This window comes from Dermochelys coriacea, chromosome 4 (genome assembly GCF_009764565.3).
Source record: "Dermochelys coriacea isolate rDerCor1 chromosome 4, rDerCor1.pri.v4, whole genome shotgun sequence".
In the NCBI taxonomy this organism is placed as follows: domain Eukaryota; kingdom Metazoa; phylum Chordata; order Testudines; family Dermochelyidae; genus Dermochelys; species Dermochelys coriacea.
Window position 1 is genome coordinate 54167235 of NC_050071.1, and position 19698 is coordinate 54186932.

The window sequence follows — 19698 nt, forward strand, 5'->3', positions numbered from 1 at the left end:
TTTAAAAGTCCATGTCTTGTTTTTTCTAACATTTAGAAGATTTAAAGATGACTTGCAAAGATAAATTACAAAATTTCAGCAACTGAATGCCCCCAATAGTTGTAATGTTCTGAATGTCCTTTCAGCCCAGCATTAAACCTCCTGGTTTTTTTTTTCACCTCTAGATCCTCAAAAGAACTTTTCTGATATAGCTAATCTGCTTCTGATTTGAGTGATGTCCCAGCAGGCACCATGCTGGTGATGGCATGGCCACTATGGAACTCTTTTGGAGCATGGCACAGGCTAGGGACTCAGGTAAGTCACATTTGTTACCAAGGTTTAAGTATATTTTATGTTCCAAATGGTATAAAATAATTCAACAATTCCAACCCTATACTTTTATGATACTCAAAACTGTTATGATATTTAAAACTTTAAATTAACCCTGATTTTTTAGATGACAGCATTGGTTCTCTTGTGTTTTTTCACTCCCTATTACCCATTCTTACCAGAATGATTCAAAGAATGCTGAAGGTTCTTAGTTTATTTGATTGTTATTAATGTTCTTTATTTAGCACAGCAACGTCTAGTATCAGAGTATTTCTTTCTCGTTCACTGGTTTGTTATTTAATAAACCTCAAGGTCATTACATCTAGGCCAAAGGGATTTGATGGAGAGAAAACAGCAGCTGAAGTTACTGCTGCCATTTTGTTTGTGTCCTGTATGGACATATAGTGCTGTATAGTTATTTCAGAATGATGCAGTATGAGTTTGAACTTTCAAAAGTGACACAATTTCTATTGTGCATGTGCAAAAGTGGCGCTTTTACATGGTTTATAACTTAGTAAAATCTGGATGGATTTTCATGGGTACAGTGAATGGCTGACCTCAGAACTATTCCTTTCTCAAACTTCAAGTTCCTGTTTCAAACCACTGAGATGCTAGAGCTGTTCAAAAGGTGGTGGGAATTTTATTTTTTAATGTAGCCAAAACTTGCTATTTTTCATTTACCTCTTTCTTGAAAGTGGCTACAGTGTTTTTGATTAATCCTCCCTCTTCTCCCAAAAAAATCAACTTGAGGCAGTCTGCAACCATGGAAGACTTCATCCTGAAGGATTAACATTTGTCAAAGTTATAAACAATTGAAAACAGGGGGATCATGGAAATGGTTAGGCAACCTTAATAACTGACATCATGATTACTCTGTGTGCAACATCTCTCAGAAATGGTCTGAAGCCATACAGTTTCCAAGCAAACTATGGAAAATTGGACATTGTCAATATTTGGAGCAGAGACTTTCAAGGAAAATCAGAATGATGTAAATAGTGGGATGTGAGTGATTTAGCAGTTGATTTTTTTTCTCTCTGACTGTTCTGATAAGAGACCAAGTATATTATTAAACTGCACAGTGCTATGAAAAGTACTTTTTCTATTGCAACATAAACCAATCTGTTTGACTCGCTTTTGGGCTTTCAACATCTAATGATACTTTTTGCAGAAGTAGAATTATTAGTCTTAATGTCCTGGCCAAATTCCTATTTAGCTACAGTAATTACATTCTGCCTCCCACACGAGCCAGTTAAGCCAGTTTTGCAGCAGCCAGAGAAGGGACCAAAGATTTGGCTGTTTCCTTCAATTCATATCCCTAAATTTCTGTGTGACAATGTTGTGTGTCACTACCAGTTGAATTTTTTCCCAGAGACAGCTAACTTTCGATGGTGAGATGATTTCAATATCTCCTACCTCCCTCTATGAGGTATTGTGGAATACAATTAATGGTTGTAATATACTTGCACAGACTTTTTGACTAAAGGTACTAAATAAATGTCAAATAATATATTTAATAGACTTTATCTTTGAACCTGCAAGTCTGATCATTTTGTTTCTCACAAAAAGAGACTTTCTTCCATTATCCTTTCTCACATAATTAAAGATAATTTCCCCCTTCTGTCTCCTACCCTTGCTTCAACTCCAATTTAGTATACTATCATAATTATGCTTGTTCTAGAATTTTCTGACATACTGTAGATGATTTTAAACCTTCCAGGAGAGAACTTTCTGGTGTTACTGAATAGTTACAATTCTAAAGCTGTCTGAAATATATTGTGAACTCCAATTTGCATCATTACATTAATGCAATCAAGGGGGAGATGACCCAAATATATATATGGAAATTAATATGACTGAGTCATTTTAATCCTCAACGGTACTTTCCACCTCATTTACAGTTGTCTTGCTAATAAGATTGTCAACTTAATTTGATTGGTATGGACTAGCATTTTGTATAATTCCTTACTCATTTCTTGATTTACAGTAAGTAGTTCAGATTGACTATACCAGGAAAATAAATGAGTAATATTTTTGGATTTTATTACACCTTTAATTAAAAGTCAGCTGTACCCCACCCTTGTTCCCTAACCATCACTCCTTTGTCCCTTCTGGTACAAAGACTACATGATCATAATGATGGTTAAGGAGGAAATGGTTGGTGTAAATTCAGAGCCTATTTTGGCCCTGTGACCATTAAAAGGGTTTGATAGTTTGACAAGTGAGGATTGCAGAAGACTGCTAAATGGTATATTGCTGAAATGTGTTTAATATAGAGTCTGATACATTGGTCTTCTTTATCTAGCAAAAAGGGGAGAGCTGCTGGGTTGCGGTGGGCTCAGCTCTATGGAGAGGAGATTGGAATTGTTGCTGCCGTGGAACTGGGATTGCTGTTAAATGATCTCTGGGTTCTCAGGGAAGTTTATGACCTTGGGTGTTTTCTTAACACTTCTTTATGGGAGAGAAAGGTTAGTGAATTGTTTCACATGTTGCCTGCCTTCGATGACACCCAACTGTAGGAGCCCTAAAAGCTTGAAAAAACTTGTTATACATTTATCCAGGAGGGAGAATATAGTGCTAGAAATTAGCAAACAAGATTCAAATGGCAAATGTCCTACTTTTAAAAATAAATGGGTGTGGCTGATCCAGTAAACGAGTGATAATGTTCTGCCCTGGGCTTTGTAAGTTAGCGTATTCTTAAAATGATGTAAGAGAGAGAATTAATTATAAGAAAGTTCCTTGTTTCAAATAGTTCATTTAAAAAGTGAATTGCAGCATTGGATTTGCAGAAATCTTGTCACAAGGAGGACACGTTAATCCTTTATATAATTCTGTTCTGTGTGCCATTTGAGCAATCTATTCTTCTTCTAGTATTTACATACAATACACTTCATCACTTGCTAGAAATTATTGATTATTCACAAAATATATACCCACCTTTGTTGCAGCCTGGAATTTGTTTAAATGAAATGATATCTTAGAGATGCCCTTAGAGATTTGCACCCATCTGAGAAATCTGGACATACAATTTTTGCACACATTCATGCTATAATTGCATATCCCCACAGTGGTTCTCACTATTTCAGATGTTTTCTCTGTGTGTGCTTGTTTGGTGTGGTTTCTTTAAACAGTCTGGACACTCTCACTGCTTAGATGGTGCTTATCTATGTAATTAAGAACATAGTTGCTACATATTAGACCTGGCATTAAATGGAGAATGAGATAAAGGGCTGTGTCAGGCTGTTGACAGATTTCAGCCTGTCTGGTTGTGAGTTACTGATTCTCTTTTCTCTCTTATTTAAAATATTAAGTCCATTTAAAAATAGATATACAGTTTAACATAGCTGCAATTGGCATTAATCCCTAGCTAATCCCACAAATCAGACAAAAATATTTGAAGTAAATTGTCCCTTTTATGATGAAGGATGGAATTTTCAAAAGCACTTAAGTGATTTAGGAGTGCAAATCCCATTAAAATCACCCAAAACAGGCTAACAAATAGTATTGTCATATTTTATATTAGTCTTATATTATTTGTATTGTGATAGGGTTTATGTGCTGCAGAGATGAGGGCTCAATTGTACTAACAAACAACAGAAACATGCTCCCTGCCCCCCAAAACTTATTACTTTCACATTTTAATTCCACTCCCGGAATATAATTTATAAATGGTATTAACTCTTTTTTTAAGAAATGTTTTGAAAATATGCTATATTTAATTATAGCGGCCCTGGTTGTGACACTACACTTCAGGTTGAGTTCCATTTCACACTTAAAGTTGCGATTCACATCTTTGTTACATATGGAAAATATTCTGTAACCTCCCCAAATTTACAGTACTTTCTCTTTGAGCTAAAGAATGAATGAATTTTCAAGCTTTTGTAAGTAAATAAGGTGAAAGCCCATGCTGTTGTACAGGTGTAATTCATACAGTGTAAAAAAAACCAAAAATGTCTGAGTACTTAAAAGTTGGACAGTAGCAGACCGCAAATCTTAGTGATAAATAAACATAGCTCTGAACATGCTTGTAGCTGTTTCCATTGCTTCACCCTGACTCAACAGAGTGACACACGGAGTGAGAGTCCTGGAATGTTGTTATATAAATCTGACAGTTAGTTAGAATTAAACTTAATTAAACACTGGGTTCTTAAAGAAATTTATCATCTGCATCAGGGTTTTCTTGGTCTCAAATGATAGCAATAATAGAATAAAACAGACTGTTCAAACATTCCTGATAGTTAAAATTGATTAAAGTTTCATGTGTAGTTATATTTAAAGAGATTAAGGTATAATTAAAGTTTACATTATTAACAATTTTTGTATCTACTTATTAGAAGCTACAGGCAGGGTCAGTTCAACAGCTCAGATAACATATAAGAGGGGCTACTGTGATATCAGAAGTAACTAAACCAATTAGCCATCCTTTCTCTACAGCTAATTTTCATGCAACAATTCTATTGGTTGTAATGGCTCAAAGATATGAGGGAGACTGTACAGTTTACTTGGCCCAGCTGTCACTGCTCTTTAACAGTTCTGTAGCTGCATACTAACTTGAGCATCTGTGCTTGAAAGAGGACTCCTCATGACTCTTCTGCCTCAGCTCTGCTACGCACCAAGATAGCACTGCTGGGGAAACTGACCAGAAGCATTGGGGGTTGGGGGAGCCCTTAAAGTGGGAGCTTGAGATTTGGCTCATCATTGCCCTTCCTTTCACACAGTTTCGGTCTCTGTAATATCACCCTCTAAACCAAATATTAATTGCAAATTAAAGGCCAGATTAACCACTACACTACAGTTGCCTTGAACTGCTTTGAAGATGCAAAGCAGCTGTATATCCAGCTTAACTGGCCAGTCAGCTCTGACTGTTTTACTCTGGTGCATTTTGCCCTTAAAAGTTAAAATATTAAATAATATATTTAAGGTTGATACTACATATTTCAGACCATTAGAAATATAGCATGGTGGTTTCTCGTTTAGTATTACAGTGTAAAATTTTAATAAGCTGCAGCAAACCAAGGAACTCCCCAGACCAAAAACTGAGTTAAGATGGAGTTAAGGTTGAAAGCAAGTATCAATAATTTTAAAGGTAAAACTCATTACAAGAATGTTGTAATTAACTCTAGAGCAAGCATTATAAATGCAGAGTTAAGATTACACATAACAGAAATCCAAATATGTCAGGAAATGCATGTTAAAGTACTCACACAAATCTTAACTCTGCCCTACAGTGATACCATGATGGGAAACAAATGGAAACAACTAATGTGCTTTTAAAAGTCAGTTCAACCTAATCTGGGACAATGCCGCAATCATAATCATATGGCTATTGCATGGTATCAATATAGGGCAGAGTTAAATTGTGTATCTCTTGGTTTTAGGTTAACTACAATCTCTGTAATGTTTTTACTCTTAAATTACTAATACATACTCTGAGTCTTAACTCTATTTTAATGTAGTTTTTTTTGTATGGGACTAAATTACTCTCACCAGGGATGCAATCTGATTAAGGCTATCCAACCATTCCACCTTATTTAGAGAACACTTCTCTTCCAGTAATAGGTTATAATTTTTGTCACCATTAATCATATATACATCCAGGTTACATTCTCAAAGCCTCAGTTTAGAATTCAAAATTATCTTGACAAACTGGAGAAATGGGATGAAATTCACTAAGGACAAATGTGAGTCCTACACTTAAGAAGGAATAATCAATTGCACACCTACAATAACGCTTTGGATGTTGGGAGCAGATCCTGGCCTGAGAATTTGGTCAGCAATGTTTCTGAGAACATATGGTAAGGGACTTCAAATTGAACCAAGGCTAGTTTAAGTTTTAATACTAAAATGTATTTTATCTTTATTTCTCTTGTAACCATTTCTGACTTAATGCCTTATACTTGTACTCCCTTAAAACTGATCTCCTTGTAGTTAAATAAACTTGTTTTATTCTTTAATCAAAACTAATCCACTGTTGTGAACTGTGTGCGTAACTCCATGTAGGGCGACAAACTGTTGTATATTGACCCCTCTAGAGGGGCAACAGACCTAATATATCTGGACTGTCCAGGAGAGGACTGGACAGTCAGAGCACACATTTTGGGAAAAATCCAGGACTGGGAGTGTGTTGGGGTCATCCTGCAAGTGGAAACCAAGGCCGGTGGAAGCCAGAGTGTGACTGATGTATGGCTGACAGGCTACCGCTATACACAAACACTCAAGGCAATAACAGCATGCTGTTTGTGAGCGACCCATGTGGGAGTTACAGCAGCAGAACATTCTGAGGTACGCAAATGTGCAGGGCAGGGGTGACACAGCCCCTCACTGGTCTGGATTGTACCCCTGAATGTCATAGGTATCTATGCCCTGTAACAAAGATTTGTACAAGAAAAATAGTTTACCAGAGGGATAGCATAGCGATACAGCTCTTACTCACTTTTCACAGGCTTATACAGAAAAAGACTGGGAGCAGTTAAGGCTTCAAATAACTAGTGCAGAATTGATTTTTCTCAGCACATCTGCAGGGGAGATAAAGCAGAATCTAAGAGTGAGAAATTGCTTAGGGTCTAGACATTCTGTAGTATAGCTGCTTGGTCACCGCCCCCAACACAGCTCACACTTCCCTTTCAATCCTTCAGCACTTCTGGTGGCACCATCCTGGTCAATAACTTCATAGCATATCTCACTGCCCTTTGCCTTTTTGAGAAAGGCCATTCTCTGCCACCTGGTCATGTGCCTTAACATCCTGGAGAGTCAGGACAGTCTAAAGGGAATGGATAGAGGTTTAGTATCTAGCTTGCCCGCAGAGACCTCCCACCCCATGCTAAGCTCTCTGACACCACACAAGCTCCTCCAAGGCACAGCCTAAGCTGAAAATCCAAGATGGGAACATAATTCCCAATCCTCCACTGCCTCCAAAACACAACTACACATCCAAACAGTATATACTGCACGCCCCAAAATCCCTGTCTAGACTAGGGTTGCCAACTTTGGTTAGATGAATTCCTGGAGATTTCATCACATGACATAATCTTTAATTAAAGATTAATCTTTAATTTCTGGAGACTCCAGAACAATCCTGGAGGGTTGGCAATCCTAATCTAGACCTCCACATGCACACACAATTTACCATCTCTGAGGTCTCCCCCAAGACTGGGAAGAATCTCAGGGAGGCGAAATCAGAAATACATGTTAAAAATGCTATCAGAGCCTCTTTGGAATAGAAGCAATAACTGCTTGGTTTTTTCCCCTACTCCTCCGGTCATGGCACCCGTAGTGGCCAGACCGTCAAGGACAGAGCCTTTGTCAACAGCTGTGTGGTGGACTAACTTGAGGGGAAAGAAATAGAGAACTCAGGATGAAATGCTCTCAGACCTCATTGCAGACTCCTCAGAAACAATGGAAAACTACAGAGAGCTGGAGGTTGTTTTTGAAGTTGGAGATGGAAGAAGACAGGATGCTACCCAGAGAAAACATTGAAGTGGCCAGAGACACCGTCACCATGGCAAAAGACACTAGAGAAAGACAGGGAGATGATGCAGAGGCCACCCTGGAGGCAATACAGAAGCAGAATGCTCTGCTGAAGCACATATTTGTGGGAACACTGACAATCTAGTGCCCTCAACCAGGACCTAGCCATGTTCTGCAGCTCCTGGGCAATACAGGTTACTGGGAACACCAGCATATGTTTCCCACTGTGCTCCCACAGCCATGCTCCCAGAGGCCAGGGCCCCAGCTCAGGGCAGCAAGAATAATTGCATTTGGGAGCCTGGCTCATTTGAGTCATCCAATGCCCCTGACATTCAACACCAAAAGACAGATGAGCAAGAAGAGACAGACGGCAAGATGTATAATCACCTGTGTCCTGGAGCCCCCCATTGTTGTGTGCTGCCCTCCACTGCACTCTTTCACTTTAAAGCTGTGTTTCATTTTTGTTTTAATTAAAGGTTTATTACTAGCTGTTATATACAAAATTGTTGCTTAATAATAACCATTACAATTAATTCATAAAAAAATCTGCAATGTGTGGCACACAGAAAACCTGTGAACTTTACATGCCACGGGTTTTTACAAAGAGACCGCAGTGCTCACAACCTATCCCCCACCTCCACCACCTGGGATAGCAGCTGGATGTTCTACTTCGCATTTTCAGGCCTCAGACTCAAAATAAGAGCAACAGGCATTCCTGACAATATTGGCCTGGCTGGTTCCATTTTCTAGTAGACACTTTGCTGACTGCTCAAACTGAGCAAGTCTCTGCATCTCAGCCTCCCACACTTCATTAAAGCTTTCTCCGTTACTCTCACAAATGTTGTACAAAATACAACATACAGCTATAATCTTAGGTGAGCTCTTTTTCTGCAGCTTCCAACCTAGTCCATAAACAGCCCTACCTGCCTTTCAGGTGACCAAATGCACATTTCACTGCCATTGTGCAACTACTCAGTCGATCTTTAAACTGTTCCTTCCCTCTGTCCAAATGCCCTGTGAATGGCTTCATTAATCATGGAAGCAGAGGATAAACTGGGTCTCGTAGGATCACTGGCACAATCTCCACACCATTAATGTCTATAGTGATTCTGGGGACAAAGTCTCCTTTATTCATTAAGGTAAATACATCTGAGTTCAGAAAGATCCTAGCATTGTGGACCTCCCTGAATTTGTTTGTGAACCTGCCATGGTGGCCAACCAGGCCTTGGAGCACCAGGGAGGAATACCCCTTCTTGTTTATAAGCTCCAAGCCCTGGTGTGGGGGCAAACAATAGGCACCTGGATCTCATCAATTGATTCAATACAGTTTGGGAACCCCATGAATACAAAGCCACCAATAACCTCCTGAGCATTACCCAGCTTTACAACCCAGTGCAACATACATGCAAGACAGTGGCCCCAACTGTCAGTCTCTCTATGCCCCATTGGCTACAGACTAGTAATATTCGGGATTGGCCAGCTTCCAGAGGGCAATGGTGACCTGTTTCTCAATGGGTACAGGCCATTGCCTGTTGATACTTTGTCGCTGCAGCTCTGAGACTTGCACAGCACATATCTCAAAAAAGATTGCCTTCCCCATCCTGAAATTTGGACATCCCAGTTGGCTGATTCTTTCCCACCAGTTGACTGACCCTGGCTTCTGAGCCCAGCAAAGGTGCTACACTATGTGAAGCTACTTTAGGAAGAGTTTATGTAGTAATCGTTGCCTCGTGTCATCCTCATCTTCCTCTGTCTGCTGCTGAAGAAACCGCTGCTGCAGCCATTTCATCCACTCGATGGTGCAGCAGACAAAGTCCAAAACCAGTCACTTGTCTCTGAGAGCTCACATAAAGCACAAACAGCCTCCGTGTCTTCACAATTGCCAGCAATGTGGTGCAGAGCATTATTTACTCCTGTGGGAATTCTGTGCCAAAAAATAAAAAATTCTGCAACAAAAAATAAAAAATTCTGTGCACAATATTTTCCAATTCTGCAAAATTCTGCATATTTTATTTGTCAAAATAACACAATATAATCATACCAGTTTCAATTATTTGCATCATTTATTTCAAAATATCTGTCAGCAAGCATGTCTGTAGCAATACAGACAACAAAAAAAGATTCAGAATTTTTTTTTTGACAAATAGATTCCTTACTAGGCATATTAATACAGAGCTCTGAGTAATAATTCATTTAAACTACAATACCAAACCATATTTCACACACTTCCCAGAAGCAGTGCGGAGGCTTGGGGGTGTCACAGTAATGGAGAAGCTGAGGGAGAGGGAAATAATTGCTGGACAGAGCCTGTTGGGGTTCTCATGCAAGCCGGACAAAGCACATCAGCCAATATGGTTGGTAGCAAAGCCGTTTATCTATTATTTCCTCATTGCTTTTATACACTCCTCTTACATAACATTTTCAACCCCCTCCCAAGTCCATCATCCGGTCACGGAGACATTTTGTTGGTCGAGCAGCCTTAGCCCGGGCTGTACACGTGCATTCTTCCTCTTGATTGGAGCACAGCTGTCTGCTATCTGTTGTCAACAGGATCTGGTGTTGCCAGTCTGTCTGGGTCACGTTCCAGCCTGTAACTCTTTCTCAAGGTTCATTAAAGGGTCATCAAAGGTTCACCGCAACCTTCACTAGCTCATAAACATTCTTAACTATCTCACAAACACACCATGTTCCCATATCTCCCCACTTTTTATCACATGACACACGAACCATCGGCTACTTGAGTAGTTCCATCCAATTTTCATTCATCAGCAGGGGTGACCTAACAAGGGCAGAGCAATGCATCTTACGGAATGTATCAAACAAGGAGGGGAGACATTGCAGGCAACAATAAAGGCAAATAAGACCAATACATACAAAAACTATAATTGCCGAAGCCACCCCAAAGAAGGCAACCACCCTGTAAGCCAGTCCCAAAATCCCGCAAACCCGGTATCTTGACGGATGTGCTCAGTGAGAGAAGTCAATTCATCCAGGCGCTCCTCAATGGATCAGCTATTATCCGTAAGATTAAAACAACACATATGTTTAAAAGATTCACATCCCATATGATGCTTAAGCAGTAGAAAATCAATCGCAGCTCGATTATCTAAAATGGCATCTCTTCATTCCTGTTGTTCCATACTTAAAAGAGCAATTGCCTGTGATGTAGCATTAAGCGCTTTAACAGCAAAACAAGCTAATGCATTCAAAGTTTGCACCGTGTAATAAGTTGCAAAGCCAGGAATGCCTGCAACGGCATTCATCAAAGCCAAATATTCCGAGTGACTATATAAGGTAACATCGGCGGAACACGTATTTTGCAAAGGGCACTGACTGCCCCGGATCCCACTGAAGCGTATCCGAAACGACAGGGTGGGGGTCATATGTAGGCATGTCTCTAACCCAAGAATGGTCGACATGCTCGGTGGCATCCATAGGCACATCATCTGGTGGGAGCGGAACAGTACTTGGGTCCAGCGCCGGATTGGGCGCGGAAGGAGCCACGGGAATTACAGTCTCGGAGGCGCCAAAGAAATCTCGGGCTCCCACAGGAAGAACCTGTGGGGGATCATCCTTAGGTTTGGGGCGGAACATCTCAGTAATCGTCTCTTGCACCTCCGCCTCAGCTGCAAGGGCCGCTATAGCTTTCTTAACCTTGCGCCAGGTCTGGCTAAGGGACACAGCCTCCTTATTCCCATGGGCAACGGAGTCTCAAAGATCCTGTCCCAATCGCTCCCACACTTGTCCATCAAAAGCATGGTTTGGCCTCTTCAGAAACCCTCTCCTCTGTCCCCATTTCAGCAAATGAGACAAGGATTCTGCAGTTACTTTCTCGCCCTGTCTCTCTATGATACGAAGTAAAAATTCATGCACGGTTTTCTCTTCAGCTGATACAGCGGTACCCATTGCTACTTAAAGCCGCTCACCTGTGCGCACTTGCGTCACTCTCGGACGCCCAGGAGCCGAAAAGCCGGTACCTCCTGCTGCGGCTAGAACCCTTGCCTTTTCAGAAGGGATCACGTTGGGGTCACCATTTGTTGGGGTTCTCATGCGAGCCGGACAAAGCACATCAGCCAATATGGTTGGTAGCAAAGCCGTTTATCTATTATTTCCTCATTGCTTTTATACACTCCTCTTACATAACATTTTCAACCCCCTCCCAAGTCCATCATCCGGTCACGGAGACATTTTGTTGGTCGAGCAGCCTTAGCCCGGGCTGTACACGTGCATTCTTCCTCTTGATTGGAGCACAGCTGTCTGCTATCTGTTGTCAACAGGATCTGGTGTTGCCAGTCTGTCTGGGTCACGTTCCAGCCTGTAACTCTTTCTCAAGGTTCATTAAAGGGTCATCAAAGGTTCACCGCGACCTTCACTAGCTCATAAACATTCTTAACTATCTCACAAACACACCATGTTCCCACAAGAGCCTTGGTGTGAACTTGGAGGGTTGTTGGGTATGGATGGGAAAAGTATGGAACAGGTTCTTTGGTGGGGGTGTTAGAAAGCTTCCTCCATGCAGATGCTGGCTGACCCCTACCCTCTCCTATTTAGTCAGGCACATGTGTCCCTCCACCTACCCTCAGACACCCACTCTCCCCAGCCCCATGTGGCCCTGCACCCACACCCCCTGTGCCCATGTGTCTCTGTGCCCCCACTCAGCCCCCCTCTGTCTCTGTGTGGCCCTGCACCCCTCCCTATCCCCATGTGTCTTGTGCCCCCACCCAACCACTCCCCTGTCCCTCTGTGCCTCCCTCACCCCCACCGTGGCCCTGCCCTCCCATTCAGCCCTGCCCCAATCTGTCCTCCCCCACTAACCCTTATGAGCCCCTGTCTGATCCCCCAGCAGCCCTACACTGTCTGTCTCCCCATAATCCCTCTCTTCTGACCTGGCCTGACAGGCAATGCAAAGAAAGCTTTTTGTCTCTCTCTCTTCCCTAGTTTCAGAGTAGCAGCCGTGTTAGTCTGTATTCTCAAAAAGAAAAGGAGTACTTGTGGCACCTTAGAGACTAACAAATTTATTAGAGCATAAGCTTTCGTGAGCTACAGCTCACTTCATCCGATGCTTCATCTTATGCTCTAATAAATTTGTTAGTCTCTAAGGTGCCACAAGTACTCCTTTTCTCTTCCCTAGCTGGCTGGGAGCAGCTGCTGTGTTCTATCACTACAACGCCCTCTGGTTCTGCAGCAACTTTTCAGCAGAAGCTTTTTTCTGTGAAAAAATTTTAAAATATTCATGGCTCATGAATTATGCACATGCACAGTGGCGCAGAATTTCCCAAGGAGTAATTATTGGGTACAGCTGGCTGACAGCAATTTGAAAATGATGCTAGCCTGCCCTGAAAGAGAGGAATCATGGGACAGAAAGAGTGGAATCATAGGAAATTTTGAATTTGACCCCGAGTCCCAGAATTCCACTGGCTTCCACCTGCCTTCTGCTAGGCATCCCACAATATGCTGTGAGAAAAATCCCAGTGTGCACATATTTCAGCAGCAAAACAAAAGATCATTGGATCTGCTCCCAGAATGCCAAGTACAATTGATTTTCAAAAGAAAAAAATCCACTCTATATCTGTATTTTAAAAAATGAGTTTAAAAAACCTCAAATATTTAATTTCAGTTAAGTTTATTGGCTACATTTGACTTAGCTGTAGTTAACCAGGGATATAAACAAAGTAATCAAGTGAAGTGGATGCCCAGAAATCAGTCCACCTTAAGAAAAGCTAATCTATATAATGTGGTGGTGTATTTGTAAAACTTTAACAGTAACACAGAAATGACTCCTCCCTGTCATAGCCAAGAATCTGTGATTAAGGAAAAGATCATTTGAATATGACATGACCTTTGAAATACAAACTTGGAGGTTATAGCGAACAAGCATAGCTTTGGAAAAATTGCTGAAGCTTGACAGATTGATTAACATCTGCAATCCTTTTGACACTATGCCTTGTATCTGCCTTTTCTGACTTCTGCTTAACTCTTGCAGACCCAAGGATGATATAGAAATGCAGGTAGGAGAATTAGAAAAATATACCTTCTGCTGCAGCACATTAGTTTGTTTTGTCTTTTCAAATCTGCATACCTATTAATCTATGACTGTGTTTTGACATGCAGTATGCTGCTATGAACTTAGAACAGGGGTCAGCAACCTTTTAGAAGTGGTGTGCTGAGTCTTCATTGTGACAAAGCTCTGTCCTTGCCTCCGTGGGTCCCGCGTTTCCTGGTGGATTTCGCTAGCCTCAGAGGCTCACTGTGACTCTCCATGTAACCCTTCTTTCTCTAGAGAGAAGGGTCACAGTCTACTGAGCCATTTTCATCATAAGCCAGCGAGAGAGGTGAGGAGAAGTTATCCTTCCTTGCACAAAGAAAAGGAGTACTTGTGGCACCTTAGAGACTAACAAATTTATTAGAGCATAAGCTTTCGTGAGCTACAGCTCACTTCATCGGATGCATTTGGTGGAAAAAAACAGAGGGGAGATTTATATACACACACACAGAGAACATGAAACAATGGGTTTATCATACACACTGTAAGGAGAGTGATCACTTAAGATAAGCCATCACCAACAGCAGGGGGGGGAAGGAGGAAAACCTTTCATGGTGACAAGCAGGTAGGCTAATTCCAGCAGTTAACAAGAATATCAGAGGAACAGTGGGGGGTGGGGTGGGAGGGAGAAATACCATGGGGAAATAGTTTTACTTTGTGTATATGTGATATATGCCATCATGTGCCAGCAATGCCCCTCTGCCATGTACATTGGCCAAACTGGACAGTCTCTACGTAAAAGAATGAATGGACACAAATCAGACGTCAAGAATTATAACATTCAAAAACCAGTTGGAGAACACTTCAATCTCTCTGGTCACTCGATCACAGACCTAAGAGTGGCTATACTTCAACAAAAAAGCTTCAAAAACAGACTCCAACGAGAGACTGCTGAATTGGAATTAATTTGCAAACTGGATACAATTAACTTAGGCTTGAATAGAGACTGGGAATGGATGAGTCATTACACAAAGTAAAACTATTTCCCCATGGTATTTCTCCCTCCCACCCCACCCCCCACTGTTCCTCTGATATTCTTGTTAACTGCTGGAATTAGCCTACCTGCTTGTCACCATGGAAGGTTTTCCTCCTTCCCCCCCCTGCTGTTGGTGATGGCTTATCTTAAGTGATCACTCTCCTTACAGTGTGTATGATAAACCCATTGTTTCATGTTCTCTGTGTGTGTGTATATAAATCTCCCCTCTGTTTTTTCCACCAAATGCATCCGATGAAGTGAGCTGTAGCTCACGAAAGCTTATGCTCTAATAAATTTGTTAGTCTCTAAGGTGCCACAAGTACTCCTTTTCTTTTTGCGAATACAGACTAACACGGCTGCTACTCTGAAACCTTCCTTGCACAGTCTCTGTTGTCTCCCAGTCTCAGTGATTAAACAGGGGGCAAAGATGGGGTGGGGGAGCCCAGGCCCACCCTCTACTCCGGGCTCCAGCCCAGGGACCCTAATAGTATCAGCTATGGTAGCTGACCTTTTAGAAACATGACATGTACAATTCCATGGGCTACTTCCCCCACAGCAGCCCTCACTTCCTCAAGCTCCACTTCACCTTTACCTCAGGCCCTCCTTCCTTGTGCCTGATATGGTTTGTACTACTCAGCCTCTCCAACCTCGCAACTTCTTCCCACAGCTCCTGACATGCACACCCACCTGACTGACTGGGAGGCTTTTAACTAGTTTCAGCCAGCCCCTGATTGGCTTCAGGTGTCCAATCAACCTAGCCTTCTCCCTGCCTTCTGGAAAGTTCTTAATTGGCCCCAGGTGTCTTAATTGCCCTGGAGCAGCTGCCATTTCACTTATCCTGGTACCAGGGATTTGTTTAGTCTGGAGCTAATATATCTATCTCCCACTACTCTTCCATAGCCATCTGGCCTTGCCCCGTCACATCATTTGTTCAGTTTAATTTAAGGTTTCGCGTGCCAATAATACATTTTAATGCTTTTTAAAAGGTCTCTCTCTATAATTGTATACATTATATAACTAAACTATTGTCGTATGAAAACAAGGTCTTCAAAATGTTTAAGAAGCTTCATTTAAAATTAAATTAAAATGCTGATCTTACGCCGCCAGCCCGCTCAGCCCGTTGCCAGCCTGGGTTTCCATTCACCTAGGCCGGCAGCAGGCTGAGCGGGGCCTATGGCCGGGACCCTGGCTGGCAAGGGGCAGGCAGGCAGCCAGAACCGCAGCCCAGCAGTGGGCTGAGTGGAGCCGGTGGCCGGGACCCCAGACTGGCAGTGGGCTGAGCTGCTCAGCCCGCTGTCGGTCTGGGGTTCCGTTCGCCGACTCCTGCCAGCCAGGGTAGATAAATAGCAAAACAGAGAATAAAGAAAACAGGTTATAAATAATAGATTTTAGTTTGTCAGTTAATTTCTGTAACCTGTATTCATTCTCTGCAGAAAGTAACATATTGAAACATAAAAGCATGTAAAAAAGTAGAACTTTGTTAGAACCTTTTTGAACAGAACCTGGCAAATGCATTGAATGTTATCAAAATTAGCACAGTTTAGAGCCACCCTTTCCCTGTCTAGTTTACCATAGCCTTCCTCCATCCTGCAACAGGCTCTGAATATTGCCATTTAAGGTATTTCAGGCCATGCATGATAAGCAGTCGTTGTAGCAAGTCCCAATGGAATCTTTTGGATCCCAGTGCTGCTGAATGACAGTGTGGACAGGCAGCCGAGTCTCTTCAAAATCTTCGATTGTGTGTAGAGAGAGAGTTACTTTTCTGGCCACAGTCACACTCCCAAGCATAGGGGAGTGGGCTAGGTTGCTGCTGTAGGGAGCAGAGAGGGCCACAAGCCATTGCTCCCCAAAGATGAAAAAGTAAGAGAGTATTTTGGAGTTATTTGTGGGATAAGAATCCTTGGGAAAGGGAGGGGTTTATGATTTTGAGTAGAAACTATGCACAATTTGATGAGTCTGTGTGATTTTGACTCTAAACTAAGTGAAACTTGACATTTGTGTGTACTCTGTACAGGTTATTATTGTATAATTCCATATTCCATACTTGTCCAATACATATAGCTTTGGACTGAGCGAATACTTTTAGAGGTTTCATTTGGTGTAATGACTTTAGCACAGGTCAGGAAATCTTTTTAAAGAACAGGAGGAGCTGAAAATTAACTAAACCCTTATACTCCCAATTCCAGTAGCTTTGTGAAAGTGTATTAGGTAATGTACAGTGTTTTTCATGTGGCTCAGAGGAGGCATACCTGAGTAGTATAAAACATGTAGCACCCATAGTATGAAACATAGGAACACCTCTGCCTGCATTTTTACTCTGATTTTATAAATGAATATGGGCTGATACCTTCATTTCTTCTGATACGATAAAAGCAGAGGTCCATCAGTATTGTTTAAATAAGTCTCTATCTTTCATTATTTATCAATTGGAGATAAGAATCTGGAAAAGAATCAGGGAGAAGACTCAGTTAAATCTCAGACTGAAAAGCTTTACATTTCTTATGAACATGAAACCAGTTTTAAACTCCTGTTCTATGAGCTTGCTGTTACAAATTGCACTGTTGTTTAAGTTTGATCTTTGACTGATCCTAGCATGAACTATAAGTGGTAAGTGATTATCAAATCTATGGTAAGCTTTGAGAAAGATGACTTGATCTTTTGTGGTTAGCTATCTTGTGGATGTATACTCTGGGCAGTTTCACTAACTTTTCTCTTCCATCCATTTTACTATCCTGTGTAAGACTTTGCTGATTGACTTATCATAAGTAGTGACACTGTGTACTTGTCTTATAAAAATAATACTTTTGCTATTTGTTAGCAGTTAGGGTGTTATGTAATTGTACCTGAATGGAACATGGATTTATGTTTATACAATGGGATGACTGGAGTATACCCAGTGTGTAAGCTATAGCTGCATATCTTCCTTTATCAATTTTGTGTGCTTGTTGGAGAACTCTTTTGCTGGCTGGAGCATCCCTCCTAACACAGGTGGATTTGACAGGGGTTGATTGTGTCCCTTTATGCCACAGGTGTGATGTAAAAGGTAAAGCTGGTCAGGAATTTTCTGACTTTATTCCCCCCCCCCCCCGAAAATGCAGATTTGTCTAACTTGAAATGTTTTGTTTTCAACAAACCTTTGCCAAAACAGAGGCAGGATTGTGACAAACCTGCCTTGTTTCCTGCCAGCTCACTTGGTGGCCTGCTGGGAACTCAAGGGTTTCCAGGATCCATAGCTCAGGAGCAGCCCCTCCATGCACTCTCCGCCAGAGCTGGCAATTGGAAGCCCTGGAAACCCCAGCTCAGGCAAGGGCTCTCAGAACTTCTAGGTTCCCTGCTTGGGCCCAGGGGATTCCAATAATTCCCAGGGACCACCTGGGCTGCCCCCTGTGAGTCTCCAGGAATCAGAGCAGCCCGCTGCTGCATTTCATAAAGAAAGGAAATTGAACTGATACAGTTTGATTTTTCCTAAATGATAAATTGTTGATATTTTCTGTCGGTAGGAAAAAATTTATTCCAAATCAGAACAAAGACTTCTTTGAAATTTCCTGCTAAATGGAAATTCTGATTTTTGATTAGCTGTTTGAGAGGCCACACCAGAAAATAGACTCAGGGCCACTGATTTCAACTAAGACTTGCCAGGCTGCACAGTGGTAACCTGCACAGCTCCCAGGCAAAGAGTAATGAGGCCAGTTTAAGAAGCCTGAAAGTTGCAATGCAGAGCATTCAATGGGAAAGACAAAGAGATATGAGCTTTCAGTGCAGACGACTTTTGTGTATGAGACAACTGACAATATTAAGTATGGTATAAAGAACTTCCAAGAAAGACCTTCTGTGATAGAACTCTGGATGGGGAGCATTGAGGATAGAGTAGTGACACCTTGTTCTTAAAATTCCAAAAATCAAACAGGATTTATAAAGATCCAGGAAAATTTTGAATACAGAAGAAGAATGGCTGAGACTGGTATGTCTTCCTAGAGGAGAAGGAGGAGATATGCTGTTATCTATAAATAGCTTCCTTAAGGAAATTTTTGCAATAGGAGGATACTGGGTCTGTATTTGTATTATAATCCATGGTTTAGCACTTTACTAATTATTCCAAAAGCAGTGCTAATAAAATTCTTAAGATTCAACATTTATCAGTGAAGAGTACTTTGTACCCCTTAAGGAAAAATAATATTCGTATCTGATGTCTAGAATAGTGGAAGCTGTAGTGCAAACAGGTGCGTATGTTTATAACATTGTGTTGTCTAACCTTGCTGTTCATCTTTTCCTGGAACTGCACTGGTGCTGGACCAGTGGTAGGAAAAGTGACTAATTCCTAGAATAGACTTGCACTCAGAAGAAAGATGAAGTTTATTCCACTAAAATGACTCGGACAAAAGATTGTGCTTCACTCTATGGCAGTGGTTCCCAAACTTGTTCTGCCGCTTGTGCAGGGAAAGCCCCTGGCGGGCCAGCTGGTTGGTTTACCTGCGGTGTCTGCAGGTTCGGGCAATCGCGGCTCCCACTGGCCACGGTTCACTGCTCCAGGCCAATGGGAGCTGTTGGAAGCGGGGAAGGGTTACATACATAGCCGATAAAAGCAAATATACGGGGTCGGGGGAGGTATTGTTGTAGAGGTTCTGTAGTGGCTTTATTCCAGCCAGGGATTTCCTTGACACCAGAAGATTCCCCAGTGAACTGGAACTGCTGGATTTCTTATTTGTGACTGGGAATTTCAACTGGGTTCAACTTTTCTAGACAGAAAGTTTGACAAACTATACGATTTGAGGAAAGAGGGAAAACTTGCTAAGCAATATCCCCAAACAATGTCTGAAATGCAGTGAGCCAATATATGGGAAGAATTACTATCTGGAGAAAGGACTACACTTCATATTGAATGTGTGTAGCATAGAACTTGCATATT

The 19698-nt window shown here is 41.6% G+C and overlaps 1 protein-coding gene across 1 annotated transcript in view; it reads left to right on the forward strand.

Annotated features, from left to right (window-relative positions):
• Positions 1-19698, forward strand: part of IL15 (interleukin 15) — an 80129-nt gene that overhangs the window by 32229 nt on the left and 28202 nt on the right. The window contains exon 2 of the mRNA XM_038399585.2: positions 165-294. Within this exon, the coding sequence (XP_038255513.1) occupies positions 232-294 (63 nt within the window). The 5' untranslated portion in view covers positions 165-231. The remainder of the gene's footprint in view (positions 1-164; positions 295-19698) is intronic.